This window comes from Henckelia pumila, chromosome 4 (assembly GCF_033568475.1).
Source record: "Henckelia pumila isolate YLH828 chromosome 4, ASM3356847v2, whole genome shotgun sequence".
Lineage (NCBI taxonomy): Eukaryota > Viridiplantae > Streptophyta > Magnoliopsida > Lamiales > Gesneriaceae > Henckelia > Henckelia pumila.
The window spans coordinates 1374272-1398908 of NC_133123.1; the positions used below are offsets into that span (position 1 = coordinate 1374272).

At 32.4% G+C, this 24637-nt stretch overlaps 3 protein-coding genes across 9 annotated transcripts; 1 reads left to right on the top strand and 2 right to left on the bottom strand.

Annotated features, from left to right (window-relative positions):
• Nucleotides 1–1022: 1022 nt before the first annotated feature.
• LOC140863270 (anaphase-promoting complex subunit 4) lies at nt 1023–10905 on the bottom strand. 7 transcript variants are annotated; one of them, XR_012143887.1, is made up of 20 exons: nt 10764–10905; nt 10574–10685; nt 10347–10438; nt 10087–10170; nt 9183–9422; nt 9006–9086; nt 7460–7611; nt 6343–6697; nt 6186–6260; nt 5856–6035; nt 4982–5064; nt 4804–4893; nt 4429–4533; nt 4022–4157; nt 2612–2839; nt 2390–2542; nt 1993–2074; nt 1491–1667; nt 1330–1370; nt 1023–1251 (listed from the first exon to the last, which is right to left on the bottom strand). XR_012143887.1 is itself a non-coding variant. In XM_073266581.1 (19 exons), the coding sequence occupies exons 1-19, from the start codon at nt 10830–10832 to the stop codon at nt 1573–1575; spliced, it is 2319 nt and encodes a 772-aa protein (XP_073122682.1). In that variant the 5' UTR covers nt 10833–10905; the 3' UTR covers nt 1023–1572. The 7 variants fall into 7 exon arrangements, 3 of the variants coding, with proteins under 3 accessions (XP_073122682.1, XP_073122681.1, XP_073122680.1); XR_012143888.1 differs by having other exon boundaries at nt 1023–1254; XR_012143885.1 differs by having other exon boundaries at nt 1330–1667.
• A 736-nt stretch (nt 10906–11641) lies between these two features.
• LOC140864654 (uncharacterized) lies at nt 11642–14731 on the bottom strand. The gene is made up of 7 exons (XM_073268946.1): nt 14536–14731; nt 14221–14306; nt 13631–13755; nt 12859–12992; nt 12270–12417; nt 12047–12194; nt 11642–11957 (listed from the first exon to the last, which is right to left on the bottom strand). Exons 2-7 carry the CDS (start codon nt 14231–14233, stop codon nt 11863–11865), a joined length of 663 nt encoding a protein of 220 aa, XP_073125047.1. The 5' UTR covers nt 14234–14306; nt 14536–14731; the 3' UTR covers nt 11642–11862.
• Nucleotides 14732–20029: 5298 nt separating this feature from the next.
• On the top strand, nt 20030–21568 carry LOC140867762 (putative FBD-associated F-box protein At1g61330). Its single transcript, XM_073272804.1, has 4 exons — nt 20030–20926; nt 21039–21203; nt 21320–21382; nt 21466–21568. Exons 1-4 carry the CDS (start codon nt 20030–20032, stop codon nt 21523–21525), a joined length of 1185 nt encoding a protein of 394 aa, XP_073128905.1. The 3' UTR covers nt 21526–21568.
• Nucleotides 21569–24637: the final 3069 nt, after the last annotated feature.

Sequence of the window (24637 nt, forward strand, 5' to 3'; positions counted from 1 at the left end):
GTATCCATAAAAAAAATTAAAAAAAAAATTGTATGTGTGTGTGTGAATGCACGTGTATAGGTTTACAATTAAACGAAAGAGTGATTACCAACAAAAATATAACAAAAAGTACACGATGTAATATTCTAATGATGAGATTATTTAAAACATTAAAATTAAAGAAATAATTAAATTCATGGTGTAAGTAGTATGGCTTTAATATGTTTATCAACATTCTAATTTCGGTAGTCGAAATATATTAATAGAATTTTGACACGTACTTCATTTGACTTGGACTTTACAACACTTGTTAAAAAATCAGACGACGCTCAATTGGCATGCTGTATAATCTCCTTGACACGAGCAAAGAATGACATTACTCAACCGAATCACCAGAGACGGGTGTGTCGCGACTTAAAAAATATATTAAATGCTTGGTTTTTATATTTGGGTAGTGTTATTTACACTTCATATTTTGTTAAATACACTCAATTTTTAATTTTACAATTAATATATTTTTGTATTAGCATTTTTCAAATAAAAAAAAACCAAAGAAACACATATTAATTTTAATATTTATTGTTTATCTATATAATATAAATTGAGTTCGAATAATATATTTATATCATAAAAATTATGTTGTTAATAAACTAAAGATATTTAAAAAATAAAATTATAAAATAACATAGAAATTTGAATTTAGTCTTAAATTTTAAAATTATTTATACTTTATAGCAAACTCTAATAAATTTTTGATTAAATCAAAATTTATACATCCAATTTTATTTTTCATTTTGAAAAAAATTGATTAATATTTTATATATCATAATAAAATTTGAGATAATGTATAAATAAGATTTACTTTTAATATCAAAATAAAGTATTTATTATTTAATATTTTATTTATATACGACTAAATATGTGAAATTTTTTAAAATTATTAAAATTTTAGTTAAAAACAAAACCTATTATATTAGAGTTTTTTTAAGGTAAATCAAAATCTATTATATAAAAAATGATATTATAAGGGTGTATTTGTCTAATATTATATTAATTAAGGTGGAGTATTATTAACACATTTTGGAGTGTGAATAACACTCCCCATTATATTTATATAGTTGGCATATGCATATTATATAATTAAAACAGCCCGTAACCTTGTTCACTGAAGTTGAAATTCTATTTCACGATTTGGTGGTGCTGACTGTTGAGACCTGAATTCGACACCTGCTCTCTTATCCAGCTAATATCAATGGCCAGCTTAGGAACAAACTGCTAGAACATGAAATGATAACATGTAACTTAAGCTTAATATATAAGGATTCTGCAGATTTGGATTGGACTCGGGACCTGCCAAGCATCATCCATCCATGACCTCTAAAATTCCGGAACTAGAAGGGGGGAATGAAGAAGTTGAAGGTGTCACGGGAACTGAACACCATTATAAATATAAAATAAAACACACACACACACACACAGACACACACAAACACACAAAATAGTACAAAAACCTGAGAACCAGCACACTCTGAAGGTACAGGTAGCTCACACCCCACTTCACCAGCTTAACTTAAACATGAACGGATTCGACTGTTACTCTGCATCTGTAATTTCATCTTCATCTTCCTCAAGAATATACACCAGTGCACGTTTTTTCGCAGCAAAAACACAGGCCACACCTCTTGATGCTGAAATGTTAAATTGCACTAAATATCAAAACCACGAACATTCTTCAACCACTATTAATTGATTCCATGATATGAACTAGAAAGTTTTAGTTACTAATTCATCAAATAGTCATTATGTTTAATTGTTTATTGAAAGCAATATCTCTGTCTTTTGAGAGAATGCAACAACTAATTTATCATTATTATTAAGGGAAAAAGGCTTGAGTGCAGGATATCACACCCTGAACATTTTTCAGTGTATAAAAATATGCAAAATATACCAGTATCTAGAAATTTAAAACAAGCCCAAAACACAAGATGAAGTGCAGTTTTAGAAGATACTCACCACTAACTGCAAGCGGAGCAACCACAGAATGAGGAATTTCTCGAACCTTTTCATTCTCTAATTGCAGGTCAACAACAGAGTCCTAGAGTAAGATACACAACATGCGTCTATGTTACCTTTTCAGAAAGGAATGACAAAAATGCAAATCGATTGCCTTTTTGATAGAATCATAAAATGAATATGTAATCTCTAGAGAGGATGGGGTCGAATTAAGAGTGTAAAATAAAGAAACTAATTATTAAACATTCATAGTGAAAAAGACATTTTCTATACCGTTATTACATAAGGTCGCTTAGTAAACATAGTTAAGAATTCATCAACCACTGCTCCAGGCATCAGCATAAATTTCTGTCTATAACTATCACAAAACTACCATGAAGTTGCAAGAAAAGTATACCTGAAGTTCATGAAAATTCCAAGATTTGAGTGAAGAGGATCTTGAAATACGCACAAATGGAAGGCCGGCTGCTTCTATGATCATCATACGAGCATTTCCTGAGCTCTCAGAAGTGGAAGTTACTTCATTTAGCAACAAGACAAGTTGTGCGTCCTGTTTATAGAATTAATGAGAAATGAGCAGTCCAATTAGAGTAAATGACAAGAACATTATTGTACTTACTCTATACAGAGAGATATCCGCACAGTCATATCCATCAGGAGCTCGTAACAATGCAGCTTCCAGTGAAGTACGGTGATCTTTCACATTGTCTAAATCATGCACGATCCCTCTACATATGCCGATGCAATTTGTTATGTTTGGAAATGTCCCATCAGGTATAATAAAAGATGTATAATCAGTAAGACTTTGATGGGCAGTTCGATGATTCATAACCACATGTGAAATCTCCTGCCAAATAAAAGAAAAGTTTGTGAATGCTAAAATCAGATAGTTTCTTCACATGATAGCTCATACATGAATACATGATCACTCTTCAACATCGCTGGCACATAATGCACGCGGCCTGAAGGATCAAGCCCACATTCTTTCGGAACCTATTGTTTTTATGATGCAAGAAATGCTAGTGCAATCAGGAGCATTGGAGTAAACATGAAATGTGCAGCTATTTGAGGATCTTTTATTCATGAATAATTAATAACTTACGATTCCAACTTACAAGCAGTAGATACATCTGGTTCTTTCCATTCAAATGTTGTTATGAAGCATGTATGCTAGAAGATTCCATAGCTCCAAGTTATATCAATAAGCAATATCATATGCCTTAATCTTCTAAATTTTTTGAGTTTTGAGTACTTGTGCAGAACTAACCACTGCAATATCATGCCCTAATTTTTGAAGTACCAATTACCAAAAGTAGCTCTCTCAAATTACAATAGTTCTATATTTTTATTTAATAAAAAAATATCCGTAAAATCTATTTTGCTAAATTTGTTCACTTGTAACTAACATATCTCATCCACGTTTCAAAATATTTATTTATCTTTATTTAGAGAAGCTTGTGAATTTTTAATTTTTAAAGTTTTCCTGACATAGAAAATTGTTATAAAAGCCCTAAATTCAAAAGAAAAATAAATAATTATTTAACAACAAAAAATTTAATGCACATATCGCATGCCAAGGCACGCTAGAATATATGAAGAATGAATGACATTCATGATTGTGAAGAATAGGTTTCCCAATGAACCCTCCTCAAATAACTATATAAAATTCTTCGCGAAAAAATATATAAATAACTATATAAATTGATTGTTTTATTCACCCAGAAATAAAATATTAGAAAATCAAAAATATAATTATATCGTCACAATTATATTTTATATAAATTTAAATATAATGAAAACGATATGTTATGCTAAAATTCAACATAAAATTTTTATATAGTTAATTTTATACTAAATTCAATATGCAAGCAGTAAGCACACATCACGGGCCGAAAGATACAAGTATATTCAAATTGTTCATTGTGAACTTAAATGATGCTTTTAGTTCATCAACGATCCCATTCTCTGTTCAGCACGGAAAGAATCAGAGTAAAAAATATGGTTTGCAACATATAGGAATAACAACTACCTGAAAATACGAGACAGATGCCGGAATACAGGACTTCAAACTTGTTGAAGATTCAATAGGGAAAAGCGGCAGCATATCTTTACAGAGTATTCTTTTGGAAACCGTGGCTAATGGCGTCTCCAAAGCCTCCTTGAAACTACAAAGTACAATCATGAAACAATTACACAAGAGAAGTCAAACAAGCATGGCAAAATTAGTTTTAACTTGGCATAATCTAATTATGCTTTTCCTCTGTAATAATAGGAATCGGGTGAAGGGAATGAAGATGCCTGGCCTAAAAACATATCAATATGTTTCCTGCAAAGGTTAAGTCCATATCTGTTTTCCATAAGTTTAAAAAATCTATCTCAACTTCATCTGCATCGTGAGGATACAAGTAATGAAAGTAATAATGATAAAAGGTATACCAATATTGCATCTGTTGAAATTCGCTCGCTAATGTTCTCTTGAGGTATTCAGGATCAGAGAAACCCCCAAAATGAGCCAATTCTATGACTCGTAGCTGTCTTTCCCTATTAAAAAGGGAAAAAATATGTAAGAAGTCAAAACAAACCACCAGTTCAAGTGTCAAATAATAGCAAATGGATAGAAAATTTGCATGGCCTAAAAATGATGAAGCATGCTTTGCAAGAATTTTCTAGTGTTTCGAGTTATTACACATCAGAGAGGTGTAAATGGAGAATCACTAAAGAAGCAGAGAAATCTGAAACTATGTTTCAGAACTGATAGCAGTTATAATCTAAAATCCTGACACAGTTTAATTTGTCCAAAATAGGACTTACGAGTCAACTTCAATATTGTGATCAAACTCCAGCAACTGACCAACAGGATCTCGGTCATATAGAAACTTCAGGAAAATTATGATAAGTTCACTGAAAAAAGGAAAGAACCCCCTGAGTTTTAGAAAAAGTACAGAATTAAATCTTATGGCAGAAAAATTCAAAAAGACAACAAACAGACCTACTGAAGGGCAGAAGTTGATCACTTGGTTCAGACATTAAATTCTTCACAGACTTCAGAAGCCAACTGAAAAAATTTGAAAACTAAACCAAAGACTATTATCAAAACTGTAAAGGACATGAAACATTGGAACAGCAAACAGTATTCTTTTTTGTAGCAAAAATATGACAAGCTGTAAAATGGAAAGCCTAGATCACATTATGAAACAAGGATTTTCTCAAAAACCAATACGCTTGTGGCTTAAAATTGTTGCATACAGCAAGATCATGACAAGCTGTAAAATGGAAAGCCTAGATCACATTATGAAACAAAGATTTTCTCAAAAACCAATACGCTTGTGGCTTAAAATTGTTGCATACAGCAAGACCTCCATTTAAGTTTTCCTTCTTGGAAAAGAACTTGCACATGCAGATCATAATATTTTACAACAAAATCGACTTTGTGTGGCAGGACCACATTCAATGCAGAGATTAAAAAAAAAATTAACTGATACAGAAAATTTCGCAAGTAACATAATTTCTATGAAAACTTTTGACATCATACTTGGAGCAAAATACAATGCCCCATTTTTATTATTTGTACATGAATCAAAAGAAAATCTCACTATATCAACTACAAATCGACAGTCATAGCCCTGAAGGGGTTTAATCCCACATTCGGTATACTCTTTCATGTGGCGTCTCTATGTGATGTGACTTTCAAGCATTGTTCAGTGTGTCTTATCATATACTCATGTTCATGCATAAGCATATGCTGCACATAAGCAACAACTGAAAAAATGGAGGCGATAGCATAATTGTACTACCATACAATCTCCAACTCAGGAAAAGGTACGAGAGTTACAGCGCCTTACAGTAGCTAGGATGGCACATACCTGCTGCACTACAGATGATAGAACTCTAACGAACCTCTCAATTTGGACAAGCAACATTCCAGCCTTCTCCATTGCATTATCAATCAAGTTCTCATCTAAGCCAATACCTTGATAACGTGCACGCCATTTTGATAAGCCTCTTAATTCTCCTAATCGAAACCCAATAATATCTGCAGCAGGCTGAGAATCATAGCTTTAGAACTTTATATTTTAATTAAATTAGTCATTTAAGAAATAAATTGATAATACGGAATAACTTTCTGCCAAAGGAGATTCAAGACAAGGTTTTTCTCAAGTGCCCTATAATTTGTTACTCTTATGATGTCACACCTGTAGATGATCAAGCACAATGGTTTGAACCTCTTTCCCAGCGCCAGAAACTACCTTAGCTACTCGTTTGAGCCCCTAAGAAAAATAATACAAGAGAATGTACATACAATTCACGATCACCATTACAATGTGAAACAATTGATATAGGAGAATATACCATTTCACCAAGGGAATTAACTAAAAATTGATGAACTGCTGGACTTGTCCTTGCACCACCTAGCAAGCTTAGAAACTCTTCTTGAGGAGTGGAGTCAAGTCCTACACTTTTGTTTAATAAAGATATAGATATTTGAACAGGAACCAAACAAGGAAAAAAGAAATCCTGAATTATTTCACACTTGACCGTTTTACCATTGTCAATAATCAAGGATGATAGACCATCGAATTTTTCACGATAAGTGCGCATAGCATCGGACCACTGCTTAGTCATGACAGAAAGTGATGCTCGGATGACTTCAATAAGATGCTCCACATTAGATGCTTGCTGAGCCACCTGGTGGAGCTCGTTTTTCCTGTCATTGATCGAGAACATTGTAGGATAACTATAATCAGAATGAAATTATAATAGCTTAAAAAAAGTGAAATAATCATCATCATCATCAAACTTGATAGTGCATACATCAACCCCTGGATCAGGAAGAAACTGCCCAAAAAATCAACGAATGAAAAAGATTTGTAACACAAAAATTATCCTTGTTTTAATTTGAAAATAAGAAATTACAAGTGGAAACTCAAATAAAGGCAGAACCACTGTCAAAATATTCATTTCTAAAACTTCTGCATCCCAAGCACAAACAACATGAAAATCCATATATTTGAAAAGTGTTTAACTAGAAAACGAAAGGTTTGGGTATTAAGAAAACTTATCTTGCACGAGAATTCATGAGAAGACAATATATAATGCACAAACGTCAGTCAAGCACTTGACATATGATTTCAATATGCTTCATCGTGATTCTAAAGATAACAATACAGTGCTACGGTTACTACTTCCATAGAGTAGTGGACAAATTTAAACCCAGATGGGAACAGCGGAGGCATAATAAAGATATAATGGATATCACGAGAATTGATAAAGGACAGTAATAATTTTCCCCAAAAAAATTGTGAAAAGGCTATAATTCTATTTCAAAAATTGGGAAAAAAAATGAATGGAAAGTTCCCTGAGTCACGGTTCACTTCTTTAAAATGAAAAACATACTAATAGAATTTGACATAGGCACACCGACATAGACACAAAGATAATAATAGCTGCTTTCAGAATTCATAAATACCTTTCAGAAAAAATTGAACTGTCAAGGACTAAGCAATGAAAACCAGGTAGCTCACTTTGGGACATTTGAGTATCTCTTGCTTCTATATCAGTTCCCATTAGTACACCAGAGCACAAGATGATAATACGACAAAGATCATTGGATAATGCCACCTGACAAGAAGCAAAATTGCAAAATGAGATTCCTCAAGCACTATTTCAGCACGGAAATCACCATAGACTGAAAGAACAGAAGCTACCAGTCTGAATCGACAGCTTTGCATAATTTATTTGAATGTTAATGAGAAGAAAAATAAATGAAGAACACGAGTTCTACATCTGAGAGAAAACATAAGGAAAATTAGAAAATTCATCTGCATTGATATGGTTAAATAACGTGGAATCTGAAGGCCTAACCCCATTTGCAAAGTTTGCATCCATTCGCTAGACCATGCAATCACATAACTGTTTAATAAACGCCACCATCACTAGCAGTGTAGTGGTATAAACATCTCTCAATAAGAGAGAGGTGTGGGTCCAAATCCATGTTTTAAAAAAATTAAAAAAACACACACCAAATGTAATATATGTGTGGCAGTGTGGGTGTGTGTAGATGCATGCATACATAACCATTTAATTAATGTTTTCATAGTGTGAACCATAAATTCTTGGCTTTATAATGCTTCCTCTTTGCATATCGCTTAGATTTGCAATTTTGATACTTACACAGCTCTAAAGACCACAAGTTGGAACAGAACTATTAGTTTCCTGTTTGGAACCTTAATACTTCGTTTACCTTTAGTAGAATTTAGATGATTTACACCTCTGCCATTCACTACTATTAAAAAGAAGGCACAAAAAAGACCTTAACAAAATAGCATGGATCCCAAAGCAGCCAACCAAAATTCGGTTTCTGTATTATGCCCCTGGATAAATTCATGGAAACAACAAATATTCCTACTTTAATTATGTCAGTATTATCCATACCCATAACTAAGTTAAGATATACCCAAAATTCCCTACTTTCTGTTTCCCCCAAATTAGTTTGGCCCTGTTTGGTTGGGCTCTGGAGTTGAACTTTAAAGCTCAACAATTGCTTGGATTGAAAATCCAAACATCTACACTTACCTTTTTTTATCCAAAATTTTATAATACATTTTATTTTGTATTTCAAATCCATCATTTAAAATATAATAATCACCCAATTATTTGCTACGTATTTTAATAAGATATCACATAAACTTTCAATATTTGTATAATCATCTCAAGCATTTTTTCTTAAAACTTTTTAGTTGAATTGGATTGAAAGCCGAACCAAATGCCACCTTTAACCGCATATTACCTTCTATATTTAAAATATACCTAAATACATAAAGACTAACCATGCATAAAATATCTCTTTTGCACAAACAACAAATTTCCTTCACACAATACGTGTGATTGAACATTAGTGCACATGATGGAAATATAACGAAATATAACTGGATAGTCGTACCAATTATTCAGATCAGAACATCTATGCTTAAGATAAACTAAAATAACAACATTAAATATGTAGAGTGAATTACCTTACAAATAGAAGCATTCAAAAGTTGGTGTGTAATGTTGTTTCCCACCAAAGGACTGTGAGAAGCAAGATCGTGTATGTTCTGGCACATAAGTTTAAAGAAGGTTGCATAGTAAACATATAGATGCGCTAGAGGTATTGAAAGACATAAGTAAAAAGATAATCAGAATCGACTTACAATTCTTCCTACAGGAAAAATGCCAAAAATGCTAAAGCAGATATTGCCATCTTTATCCCCACTGCATAAGATGCTAAACTGTTGATGTGAAGAGTCAAGCAGTTCCCGGAATGAATCCTCACTTTCATCCATGAAACCACTATCTCCAGGTACAAGACCAGGTATACGAGGAGATCTAGGAGCATGAGGAAAAAACCGAGTAGTCCTGTCCTCGTATGTCAAAATGTTATGATTTCCCTCCTAAATTCCAATAGAAGAGGAAAACACAGAAAGTTAAAAGGAGCAAATAATATTCTAAAACCCATGTAGAATGGCTGAGCACACATTAAATAAGACATCATCAACAGGTTTCATGAAAATAAAAATACCACTAAGATTTTATGGTTTGCACTAATGTAACAGGACACTATCAACATACTTTGTTCCAGTGGTGAAACAATAAAGGGGCTAGGGAGCGCTCTCTGTCCCAAGAGCGATTGAAAGCATGTGTCATAAGGCTCCCATTACTCATAACGAAGCATGGAATTAAATAAATTTCGAAAGAGTTTAATGTTGAAAATGCATGGAAATAGATAACTACCAATATCCAATTTAACCAAGTGAGATGCAATTAGAAGTTTCAAATAATTAATTTAGACCAGCAGCATATCAATCTTAGCATAATCAGCCAAACATTGATCATAAATATGCAAACAAAGCAATGACCTCCTTTAGCCAATTTCTTCAATTTACTGGATTCAAAAGGCAATGCACTAAATCGACTCTAAACCAAGAGATGTTTTCCAACAGACCGAGCATGCAATTTTTTTTGCACCTTTGTAAATAATAATGAGTATTATACAAAGGTAAATGATTAATATGCTTGTTAGAAACATTTTCACAAACAAAATTGGAGGAGTCATACCGCAACCTTTTTCCTATCTTCCTCCCAGCTGAGACAGACGACAGAAACACTGTGGAACTTCATACTTCTCAGAACTTTGCCGTTCTAATTTCCATAAAATACACCCAAAAGGTAGAGATAGATGCAATGAGTTCGATATCAAAGATTCAAAAGTACTGTTGAAATCAAATTGGTGTTGCTTCATTGGGGACCAATTGAAAAAAATTAACGACTTTGAAAAAATTAAAATAAAAATAGATGTATAAAACAAAAGAACTCACTTCCACATCGTGAAGTGAAATCGCTCCATCTTCGAGTCCCACTGCTATTGCTTTACCATCTGGTCGCCAACATATGGATGTTATGCATTTCCCTAATAAAACGCTCGAAAAGCCAAATTCAGCATACAATCATACAATCAAGTTCACCAATCAGTAAACTTTAAGTTAATAAAACAATATGTCCAATTTTATAACGGTAAAAGAGAAAACTATTGCTGAATACAGACCGGTGGAGATGATCCAAAGTCTCTGCCAATTGAAGCGATGAAGAAGAAGCTTCGAGTCCTCCGTGACCAATGCTAGCAAATCTTTTTCGGGATTCCATTCAGCTATCTTAATCTGCTTAATTACCAAAACACAAATTATGACAAAAACACAACATAGAGCCTCATTTCCAGTTCGTGAGAGGAAGATGACCTGAGAAGCTATGGGCTTGTCGAATTGTAGCTGAAACGGAACGGCGCCATGGGATTCGACGCTCTCCATATACAAATTGTGCGGTAAAACTTGAAAGTCTTGAGAGGGAGAGAGGCGGGCTTTTTCGGATTTCGACTGTGTGCAGCCGGGGTAATGCAAATGTGGCAACATAATTTTGCCTCACTTTTGTATATTTAATTCTTAAATATTTTTCATATTTGATTTTAAGGCACATTAATCCATTAAATATTAGTGAACCCCATTAACTTCATAATTAAAATGAATTTGTAATTTCCAATTTATGACATATTTAAACATTATTAATCAAAATATAACGTTGAAGAAATGCAGAGATTTAATGTTGTGATAAGGATGGAGTACCAAATAAATTAAGTAAAGGACAAAATTGACTTTTGAGTTTCATCATTTATAAATTAAATCATTTTCATGTATAAATTCAAGATTTTATCAATAGTCAATTTATTAAAATATTTTTTAATCTTATTATATTATATATATAAAATATATGTATACATATAATTAGGGTGAGAAAAAAACTGGAAAAAGTAGACCTTTTGCTTCTAATGCCCTAAAAAAAAATATTTTTAAGCTTGTAGAATGTGTGGGGTATCCTGTTTTAAATTATTATGGATAAAACAAGGAATGATTGTATCGTCGAATACAGTACATGGGTTATCCGTGCTCCAAAATAAGATAGTTCCGAAACAAAAACATACATACTATTGTAGAAAGAACCAACGTTTCTCTGGTTGCAAGAAAGAACAGGGATTTGGCCAGCACAGTAACACACGTTGGAATTACAAAAATCCAAGATCAAGCAAAAACCTCTTATATTCTATGAGCCAAAAACCGGGAAAAAAAGAAAAATAAATATGAATATGAATCTCCAATCAGAGAAGTTTCAAACATACTAAACATGCTTATTCGTTCATCAAGAAAAGAAAATGGTTTACACACTCAAAAGTCAAAATATTCCTGAATTAGGGAGGGACACAACCAGCCGGGGAATCATCTTAATGTTTGCCTGACTCCTCCAATAATGGAAATGTTTTTACTCTACATGGGAATAACGGCCTGCTCACATAAAATCGTAGTCATCGTAACCATCATAACCATCATCGACAGCCACCTCATCATCTGTTTTGCCAACATGCAGCTGTTTCTTCTTCCCAGCTATAAACAAGAGAATACTTGGTTAAAAAGGCGTGGTCAGATCATCGATCACACTAATATTAGAATCAAACTACTGAAAATTGCTATACTTTTCTTTTTGGCATCTTTTTCTGCTTTAATTTTTTCATTTGCGACTGCTGTAACCGAAGACGCAACTTCCTTGGCATCCGCGCCTTTCAAAGATGTCATAGACAATCTCATCACAGCTTTCAGCAATCCAATATAATGATAACTTTTCTGATGTATGAGAAAATACACGGTTAATTCTGAAGTAGCAAATCAATGCAAAGGGATGAAGCAAACATCACAAACCTCATATGGACGAAGCTTATGAGAGATAAGTTCTGCATATTCTGAGAAGTCACTTTCACTTGTGGGGATAAAATTATCAAGTGTTATCTCATCACCCTTTTTGGCAAACAACTCTGCAGTGGACTTGTAATCAGCTTCTTCAACAAGTCTGTAGAAACCATCGCATCCCATTTTTAATCATAGAAATTTTAAAAAGGTTGCTGTCAACTATATCAATAGCCGTGCTTTCAGTTCCAAATGTAAGGGAAACAAGCATTAAATGAATGACTTGGAACTGTGACAAAATAATACATCCAGCAGATGATGGAAGCCCTCAGGGATGAACTGATTCAAAGGGGACAAATCAATTGAAGGTCAAGCATGTTAACAACCCAAGCTCCAACCACGTAGACATGAAAAGAAACGGCTTTGACTGACAGCCTGAGTGGCAGGCAATTGAACTAGAGTAACATGTGATGAAACAGAAATAATATAACAGTTCAGCTTAATTTGATGCACCCCAATCTCTGACACTAGACAACAAAACTTGCAAATGATGATGATTTATAAAGCACAGCATCTTGCAACACTGAAATATAAAAAACCATACCTCTGTTGGCGAAATTTTTCTTCTACAGGATTCAAGGATTCCTTTGCAGTTTCAACAACTTTCCCTTTCTTTTCATCCAATTTTGAAGGTGGCTTCTTAGGGACCTTTTCAGGAGTAGGCTCAGCTTTAGGTGCCTGACAAAATATTCAGTGAAAGGGAATCCAATTCAATGGGCCATGGGCCAATACTTCGAACATGCACTAAAAATAGTCCAACATCCTAGAATTCCATGAGCACTTTACATCATATGTATCCTCTCAAATGATTCACAACAAAGCATGGAAAGATGTAACACACTATGTCAAAGTAAAGTACAATAAAAAGTATACCTAACATGCAGCATCTGAAGTCACTGGTTTGCTTCAAGAGATATTATCTTTGGAACATGATCAGAACTTATGAAACGACAGGAAGTAACAAAGGACTTTTTTATTGCTTCACGTTTAATCAAAACATTCCCCAATGACAGGAAGTAAAAGTGCCCTTTCAGAATTGTTCCATTGCATTTAATAAAAACATACACCGCAAAATTCTTACCCAAAAGGAAGAATCTAGCCACACTTTTAAACAAGGTTTTACCAAAGCAAGTTTCATGATATAACTATTTTTTAATCAACGACGTTTTACATCTTTACACAAACAAAATTCATACAGAAGTACAAAACGCACAACCTTACCCATCAATGATGATGGCAGAAGTGTAATTCCACAATCCACACTTCACCAATAAAATAATGAATATAAATATATCACATAACAAAGTTATATATACCACAGCAGGCTTATCATCATCATCATCTTCCCAAGAGTCCTTCACGTCGTCATCTTCCAAATCTTCATCATCCCAATTATTCTTCGGTTGCTCCTTTTTGAGAAGATCAGGAACATTTTCTTCTTCTGAAAGACCAAAAATTGTCGACAATAAACTACAATCACGTTCATTTGAAGAAAACTAATGAGGAATGAGGATGAATATTATCATTGTCCCTGCATAAATCAATAAGTGGTAATAAAAATAAAATTTTTTAAAAAATAGGGAGTCCTCATATATACTTGAGCAGTCCAATGAATGACGTTGCGCATATTTTGCTACAATTACAAAGTATATTGTCTAGAGATTCTTTTCTCTAGTATATTAGCCTTTAAAATCAAAATATCTTTGCAATGAGCTCCGAATAAGTAAAGCTATTGTCAACACATAATTAACGAACAGATATCCATCCAAATCAAATTTTAAATAATCACCTAAGTGATTGCGGTAGGAGGGGGGCGTTTAGGGCCGAAAAAAACACAGATGAACGTTTATCAAGAAAAATAATGGCCCAAAAATACGAAAAACAGATAAGAGTCCAAATAAATTACCCCAGTCCTCCATTAAGTTCTGATTCTTCTGCACCCACTGGATAACTTCAGATATCGACGAGTCCCTTCGTTAACAAGGGAAATAACTGTCAAATTAGCCATTGCAGTAAATTAGAAGAAGCCCTGAGTTCATAATTATGCATCAATCGATTACTATTGTACGAGCAGATCCTCACCAAAACCCGCGAATATAATAAAAACAAATAAAAGATAGAAACCCACATGTAAACTCAAAAGTTCAAAAAATATAAACAAAATTGAGTAATAATCACTTCGGTTCTCATTAATAGCGGTTTCTTGAAACGAAGGTCCAACCTTTCAGGAAGAAGCGATCCTTGATTTCTTGAGATAATTTACTGATCGGATGAGAAGAAATCAAATTATAAACCTTAAGAAAGACAATCGATTTCAGTAAGGCGAAAAGACGGAGCGCGACAGCGGGAGGGTGGGAGGGGAGGAACAGTCGTCAGACGAGAGACCAAACGAGAGTTATTAGGGATTTAGGGCAATTTCTAGTTCTCCTATTTCATCCTATATAATTAATATTATATATATATATATATATATATATATATATTTTCTTTCAATAGCCCACCTATCATGCCCACCAATTATTGGACCTACAATTTATCACATCCAATAGAATAGTGTCACATCATTGGTGGGCATGGTGGTGGGCATGGTATCACATCTTTATCACATCCAATAAAATAGTGTCACATCATTGGTGGGCATGGTGTATAGTTTCTTTCAAGTGTCCACCTACCATGCCCACCATCATGCCCACCAATGATGTGGCACTATTCTATTGGACCTACAATTTATCACATCTTTAGTGCCCACCTACCATGTCGTAGAGTTTCTTTCAAGTGCCCACCTACCATGCCCACCAATGATGTGGCACTATTCTATTGGACCTACAATTTATCACATCTTTATCACATCCAATAGAATAGTGCCACATCATTGGTGGGCATGATAGGTGGGCACTTGAAAGAAACTATATATATATATATACATATAAATAAGCAGTTACCAAATATTCTTTGTGGTATGTGGAAACTTGAAAGTTTCTCATTCGAGGGGCACCAACATAATTTTTGTATAAATATTTGCCTGCCCGATTGTTACTCTATTTTGGCGAACGATTGGAAATCGGTACGTGCGCTTTTAAAAATTGACTCGATAAATATTTGAACTTGAATGTGTTTGAATTTTTTCCAAGTTGAACTCAGAGATAAAATTTACTTGTTTGATGGTTCATGATCCGCTCACTGCTTTTTTAGAATCTATGGTTCAAAAACAATAAATTTTGTGTACCTTTTCAGCGAAAAATAAGGCAAATAGCTGTTGGATCTCTGACTCGATCTACAAGCAAGTTTCACTAACAAATCCCACGAATAGTAATTTGTTCTTTTTGCGATCGTCGAAATATTCTAAAATATTTCGATCATGTGCACACCTAAAACTCTTGAAAATTCTGACGATGCTTCAAGAATTACCACATAGATAATATTTGATTATGTGTATTGTTCATCTATATGCCACTAGAGACTATTTATAGGACGTTTAGTATGGTCTGAATAGAATTCTAGTTCACATCAAACTATGGATACACTTTGATATATAAAATATCATATATCAAATAATATATATTCTGAGATAATATTATTAATATATCAAATCTTTTAATTGTAGTGTGAACTTTAGTATTTTATTAATTTATTAATATAATTATTTATCAAAATGTATATATATTTCAAGTCTTTCAGATGTTCGATCTTCCAAACATTCATTATTGAATCTTAATCTTAAAGCAGTAGCTAGTCCGAATAGTTCGCAACTAGATTTGAACATAAGTTTGAACATTTAGAGTCAAGCTCGAAATCGAACCTCGTTTCGAACCGAATTTTGGGGCCAAAAAAATACAAATTATATGGTCTATCTAATTAGGGAAAAAAACGGAAACTATGTTGGAAAATATGTAGTTACTATACCTGTGATTTCTTATTCATTTTTTTTTTTAAAAAATTAAAACTGTTTTTTATTTTAATTTTAAAATATTAAACAATGATATCACTCCTAATATAAATAAATTATGAAAAAAAAATCATAAGCTTAAAAACAATAAAAAAAATATCTTACTTAGATAATAAACTACAGTATAATTGTATAAAATACATTTATTATGACGTGATAATTTTATGATACGATAATATATCTATATGTATCTATATATTAAGTAAGAAGATCTTATGGTTTCTTGATATGGTATGTCAATAAATTAAAAATTAAAAAAAAAACTGTTTCCTCCACTGTTTCAATTTTTTTCCCACCATTATATATGATTACTTTTTTTTAATTTAACTATTTTTTTTCTTTTCATCTCAATTTTTTATTTAATATATAATACAATAACTTTAATTGAAAATTTTAATTGAATTATAATTTTATTATAAAAATAAATTATTTAGCACGCATTGCGTGCAACAAGTCGCTAGTTTAATTTTATGTGACAAACGAAGACTTATAATTTGAGGGAAATCCTATGGTCGAAAGCTTGGCACTTTTTCTTCAGCTGCTTTGAGTTTAGATGCAATGACGACGTGAGGATTTTAGTTTCAATCGAGATATAATTTTTTAACGAGAAACCCAAAAACCATGAAAGCTGAAAACATAGATTTTTGCAGAAAAAACATTATAATTTGCTATAAAAAATAAAAAGATAAATCTCCTCAAAATTAAGCACAAAGAGATTTATTTATAAGTTTATATGCAAATCTCATCATTGTTTGGTCCACGAACTTTGTAAAAGTGGGAGCGTTATAACGTCAGAGAGCTTTAGAATGGAGATTAAAGATCAGGTGGAAATGGAATGCTAGGCAATTGAATATAATCTCACATGAAAGACAAGGGCGGATCGAACAAGAAAAACGAATCATTTAATTTTGTTTTTTTACTGGTTTTGAGACTAAAATGTGGCCTACTTGCTTTTTTTAATTAGGCCACTTGGGCTAATATAATTGGTTCACCCTGTCATACAAAATAGGTGGGTTGTGTTGGCAATTTCATAATCCGCCTAAAAGGTGGACCGACCCCTCCCGTTTAATGGTAGGTTGTGGGTTGACTGCCAAACTCGTCAAATTATACGTTGGTCACCAATACCTAAAATAGGTGGGTTGAGTTTTGTTTTTCCAAACCGTCTAAAAGATGGGCCGACCCGCCCCACCCTACCTAATGGTGGGTTGCGACGGGTTGTGGATTGGCCCACCTTGCTAGTCCGTTTTGACGTCTCTAATTTAAATTGAGATGATCATATTAATTCAAAACTAATAATATATGGGTCGCAGACGAAACGATGTCGTTTTGTCAACACAATACCATATTGTTTATCAATGATTTTAGGTATCGTTTGGTACACAGTATTATTAATCCATGTATAACGTATTTCTTCTAATATTCTCGCGTTCTTCTCGTCATATTATTATCAATCTATTAATTAATTATTAATTTTACATCAATTAAATCATTATTAATTTATCTTACATCAATCAAATCATTAGATTTAAATTACTATATTACCCCTTATAAATAATAATATTTATATTTTATTTAATGTTAAAAGGACAAAATGGTCATTTAATATTTTTATATAAAATTTAATCAATCAAATAAACTATAATATATCAATCAAATCCAAAACTATATTAAAGTTGTTTTTCAAAAATTTGTTTTAACTTTCTAAAGGGAAAATGTTTATTTAAAATCATTTTTGAAACAAGTGCAAGCAAAAAAAATATTTATTCCCAAATAAATCCATTAATTAGCACTCCTGAACTCTTTTTTTTTTTTTTTTTTTTTTTTGAACCCTCCTGAACTCCATATTGAACTTTTAAAAATTACACATGAAATTTAAAAGGTTTTTATAAGTTAGTGTTGTGAGAGCTTCAAGGAAGCGGTACTTCTCAGTTTTTCTTTAAAAAAAATTCAAAATTTTGTTAAGGAAAAGTTTGGAAGTGCTTCCTATAAACTTTTCCATTAAACATTACTTAATTATCATTTTTTATTTATTTTTATTACATTATATTATTTATTTATGTATTATTTATTATATCCCTCAACCAATCGATGACTTACTCTATTAGGAAAGGATGACAGCAATGATGCATTTAATTTATTGGTTAAAAAAATGGGTTTGGCTGGATTTACTCTATACTGTTCTTTATCCTTACAGTGCTGTACCTACCTACAAATTTGTTGGACAATTAGTTTTCGGACCAATGCATTTATTTTAAGATACTCGTTTGTTTATATTATATATTATTTTATTTAAAACCTTATTTCAAGATGCTACAAATTTATGTACTTGACTCCCTAGTAGTTTCAAGTAATTTTCCATAAATACTCCACATTAATTCTGAAATCAAGAGCAGAGATGGTGGTGGTCGGATTATCAGCAACTATTATTCAAATTATAACAATGTTTATTTAAATCAACAATATATGTAGTTGGGATTTCAACATTAATGATTCTTCAAATTGTAACAACATTTGTATAAATTAAGAACACAAGATATATAGTATGTTCTACATATCTATTTTTTCACATTTTGAATTTTTTTTGTCCACTAAATATTCATAGTATAGTTTTGACGTACGTGGTAACGTAATGTTGAGTTTCTTTTTGTTTTATTCTAATTTTGCCGAAGTATTGATGTGATATCAGAAAATGTTAACATGATACTGAAAATTGCTGAAGTGAACGCTGAAAAATGCTGATTTTTTCATTACCACATTATCAATTGATCAAAAATAACTTGAAATTAAAAATTAATATTACACCAAGAACTTGCCAATGTTTGACAAGTTAATGGCTAAACCTAAATTTGGATAAGTTAAAAACCAAAATAAATTATTTTCTATATTTTTGTTATTATTTAATAAATCAAGAGTACCATATAGAAACCAAATTATATATTTGAGTGGAATTACAAAATTAGCCCTTGAATATTAAAGATGTAAAGAATTAATAAAATTGGTTATATCGTAATTTTGTACCTTAACTACCACAATATTGTCCTCTTCTGACTCGTCGTAGTCTCCATCTCACTTGCCAATTAAGTGGAAATTACTGCCATTAATTTTTTTTATAGCTTATTAAATTTGTATTATAAAGAATAACTTTAATAATTAAATGTATAACTAACACATGACGCGTGTACAATTTACGATAGTTATTTGAAACATAATATTGTGCGCGTGTATGTATATCGAACACACGACGCGTGTACAATTAACGATAGTTATTTGAAACATAATATCGTGCGTGTATGTATAACGAACACATGATTGTACAACTTACGATAATTATTTGAAGCATGATATCGTGTGTTCGTTTACGCTAGTTATTTGGAATCGATATCATAATTATTTTTTGTTTGAAGACTTTTTAAGTTCTTGTTTAGAGCTTTTCCATTTTTCCTAATGTAAGTTCTTTTGACTGCTCTATTCAAAATTGTAAACTATATTTTTAAATTCTAAATCGAGATTATTAAAATATTTTTTGAAATTATTGTTTTCTATGGTGGATGTATAGCATGTAATTCAGTTTGCCTAAAATATAAAATGGAATCCTAATAGGAAAATGAGATTAATACAAATTCTACGAATTCTGAGAGATTCTTGCAATTTCAAAACCCTAATGTTGCAATTTACCTCCTATAAATGACCACAAAGAGGTATGGCATTTCATTCATCAGTTCAACCCAAAATCAAACTGTATAGTAGTTGTTCCTTTCACCCTTTCAAAATGGCTTCTAAAGAAGCCAAAATTCATACAAATTCACCATCAAGCCACGAGAGAGCCAAATATGTTTACGTCCCTGAAGAAGTCATTGAAGAAATCTTGTCTCATTTGCCGATCAAGGATGCAGCTTGTCTCTCTATCTTATCAAAAAGATTTGTGAATTCTTGGAAATTATGCCGCAACCTCTCCTTTACAAAAGAGATTTCAAAGAAATTTACAAGACCAGGATTCATAAATTTTATTAACATGTTTTTGCTCAAATTTTCCGGCAAAAACATGCATCGATTTTCTTTATATTTTGATCCAGCTGAACATATCGACCTGGTGCAGTGTTGGGTACACAAGGCACTCAAATGTGAAATCACTGAACTAGAATTGGATTTCACCGTAGCGGAGCAAACCTACATGCTAAGTTTTTTCCTTTCAAATATCGAGAATTTAAAAGTTCTGAAACTCAACAAATGTGAGCTAGATTTAGTGCCTAAGCCAAATGGTTTGTGCCCTTTGCTGCAAATAACATTGCAAAATGTTAGAGTCCCCTCCTTCACCTTGCAAGCAATGTTTTCTAACTGTCTAAAGCTAAGGACTTTGGAATTGATAAGTTGCGAATTTCTCTACAATTTGAAGATTTTGGCTCAAGATTTAAAAGGGTTTTCTGTGTTGGTTGTGAAAAATTGTTCCGGTCTTCTGTCCATAAGAATTAATGCACCTACTCTTCAAACATTTCATTATGAAGGCAAAATTTGCGAGTTCAAATTCGAGAGTGGCCTGCCGGATCTGAGTGATGTGGTCCTTAATATCACTTCTCCTCGAGCTTTCCAGTTGCTTCCTCATAGAAACAGTGTGGTGATTGCTCTTGCTAATGTCACCACTCTCTCTGTTAACCATACTTTTCTGGAGGTATCAATTATTTGTTATGGTGTTTTAATTTTTATTCATATATCGCTTTAATTTTCAGAACTTTTTATTTATTTATTTATCATGTTTGGGTGCCAAATTGATGTTTGTTCAGGCACTTTGTGCGAGGTTTGGGGAGCATGGATACATGGAAATGGATTTTTTCCTTTGGAAATTGAAAGAATTTCAGTTGCTTGTTGGAGGAGAGAGCCACATTAACCCTCTTGATATTGCCATTTTTATCAAGAAATGCCCATGTCTTCAGAGGGTTTTAATTGATGTAAATGCAAATAATAATTTCGATCCTTTCTAAAATGAAATTTCATTTTCTGATTGATTTTCTATTCTTCCCCAACCTTTTTTTATTTTTTTTTAATTTTTTTTTTTTTTTTGCAGCTTGGAAAGTATGCTCTTGCGGGGAGTGTATATTGGGAGCATCATGGGAGGAAACTTTTTCAGGTATTTGGCGCACCATTTCCATTACTCGGATTTGTCAAAATAAAGGGCTTTACTCTCAACGAGATGCATGTATCAATGGCTAGGATGTTCTTAAAAAATGCCCTATATTTACAAAGCCTAGAAATTGTTGGTGCAAGAAATGATGTGGATGTAGTGAAAGTTACGCCGGGATGGATTGCAGGGGGAATATGGACAAATGCTAAAATCGAAATACATGAGTATACGAAGGATAAAAATGGCGTATTCCCTAGTGTTTGAAGGTCACATGACAATTTCATTGTTGTTGGTGTGTAATTCTTGTTAAGGTTTTTATTGTTTCCTACAATTTATTTTTCTTAATTCGTTTGTCGAATGAATGTTTGGCTTTGGTTGATTATGTACTGAACTATTGAAATCTCTATTTTATATGAAATCGTTGTGAGTGAGTTGATAAACTTTGACTTTCGTATGGTTGAAATAATTTGACTTGGTTGGCTACGCCTACGTTTTGATATATTTTTTCTCGAAAAAATTGTAAATTTGGTCCTATATGTTTGTCATTTTGCGATTTTGGTTCTTTACGTTTTCATATTTCAGTTTCAGTCCTGTATGTTCCGATTTTTGGCAATTTAGGTCCTTTTTATTCGAAAATGCTTACGTGACACTGTACACGTCACCTCCACATCAGCGCACTGAATAGGTGACACGTCAGCGCCACGTCGGAAAAAGGACTAAAAATGTCAAAAAAATAAATATAGCGAACTAAAACTGAAATCTGAAAATATAAAGGACTGAAATCGCAAAGTGACAAACATACAGGACCAAAAAAATAATTTTTCCATTTTTTCTCACATGAACTAATTGTACGTCATGCTAACATGAACTAATTGCGGGATGAGTAGAATAAACACCTTATCTTATCTTGTTTTAGCAAAAAAAATTTTAAAAAAATATTTTTAAAATGTTAGATAACATGTGATCGATACTGATAATGTTAGTTGCTATATACTAAGGATATTTGTGAAATATTATTATTAACATGCATCACTAGTTAAGGGATTTGTTCATACTAATTTTATATTCCGCTTTTGATTTAGAAGACAATCTTATTACTCGTTTCTACTGATTTAAGATATAAATTAGAAAACACTAATATTATTATTTTTCACTCTTTCTATCACCATTCGGCTACTTAAATTTAGTATAGTATCTTTATCTCGGATATACTAGTAAAATTGCTACTAAGATGCATCGCTAGTTAACGGATTTGTTCGTGCTTCCGTATTCTGCATTTGATTCGAAAGAGAATTTTATTACTAGTTCCTCTTCATGATGCTATTTTTCACATGAAATAACATATATCATACGAATAGTTTTGCTAATTGAGATTTAAATATTAGGGAACATTAATAATTTATCATATTTTTCACGGTTTCGATTGTCATTCTCGTCTAACATTAGTATATTATTTTGTATCGAATGCTTATAAAAATTACCATCAACAAGCATCGGTAGTTAACAAATTTGTTCATGCTTCTAAATTCTGCCTTTGATTCAAAGATAAATCTTATTACTCGTTTCTCTCTTTCGGCTTGAAAAATAATGGATTACTATTTTAATTATAGTAATTGTGGCACGTGATTTTTATATGCTCGATAATTCAATTATTTGGGAAGAAACGTAAAAAATTATAATAGATAAAAAACATGTGAGTTTTTAAAAAGTAAAAAAAAATTGTAAAAATGTATTTGGATAATTTAGAAAAAAATGGATAATGAAATTTGAAAAATAAGGTAAAGTGAAAATAAGATAATGATGTTAGAAAAAAATGAAGATAGATTAATCATTTGAGATATAAATTAAAAAAGATATATGTTAAATTTAGAGGTAAAATAGAGAAAAATTTTGGTGTGATTTGACACAAAAAAAACCGTTAGTATAATACACTCATTTATTATAATATAGTATAGATAGTATATATAGATGAAATCACCAAATGCATGAAAATAAAAAGTTCACTCTTGAGGAGATTTACATCTAAATTTTGGTGTGATTTGACACAAAAAAAAAACGATTAATATGAAACTCTCATTTATTATAATATAATAATAATATACATAGTATAGATGAAATTAGGGGTGTAATTGAGTCGAGCCGAGTCGAGTAGCACACTACTCGAGCTCGAGCTCGACTCATATTTAACTACTCGAGCTCGAGCTCGATCGAGTACTTAATTTCGTACTCGAGCTCGTTTATATCTCGAGCTACTCGAGCTCGAGCTCGAGCTCGAAAATCATATATAATTATATGTAAATAAAAAATTATATGAATAAATAAATAAATAAAATATTATATAAATTATATTTATATATATATTTATATTATATTTTATATTTATATGTGTTATCGAGTAGCTCGTGAGCTACTCGACCACATATATTTCGATTTCGAACTCGATTGTATGTTCTCGAGCTCGAGCTCGATCAAATCGAGTTCGAGTCGAATTTTGACTGAGCTACTCTCGAGCTACTCACGAGTAGCTCGGCTCATTTGCACCCCTAGATGAAATCACCAAATGCATTGAAAATAAAAAAGTTTACTTTCGAGAAGGTTCACATCTAGATGACTAGGCTATATATCTCTACACTTGCACTGTATCCATTAATTGCAAATTAAACAACTAGTACACTCGACTATTTGCAGACAATACATGGAGCAATAATTTCATTAGTTTTTGTTTTTTTTAAACAAAAAATAATCTCATTAGAAAAATAATGAAAAACCAAAAGTTTCGCACGCGCTATTAACAGCAGTCTCTCCTTGGGCCGCCTGTTTAAATCCTTCCTCACACTTTCCAAAAATTCTAGACCGTCAGATTATCCGTTTTGCCACCTGTTATCATCTCTGGCCTTTGAAGTAATACAAAGCACAGCTCATCCATCCATCCATCACAAAATGTATTTTAAATTTTGATTTGGTACAGATCGGACCTAAAACAGACCGACCACTGTCCGCCACGTCATTTGAAGTACCCACGTTGTTTCCTCAAACCTCTGTGTATTCGACACGTGTCCGCCCCAACGGCTAGTTCCCCGGCACTCATGTATGGTGGTCTTTCTCTCTCTCTTTTCACAAGATTTTTTCTTCGGAAATCTCTCGCCAAAGTCCTGATATATCGTCCAGAAAATTCCAGAAATTGCAAAGATAATGATATTTAAATATTTTCTTCACGATAGAAAACTTCGACTCCGCGTGTGTGTGTATATATAAGACAGT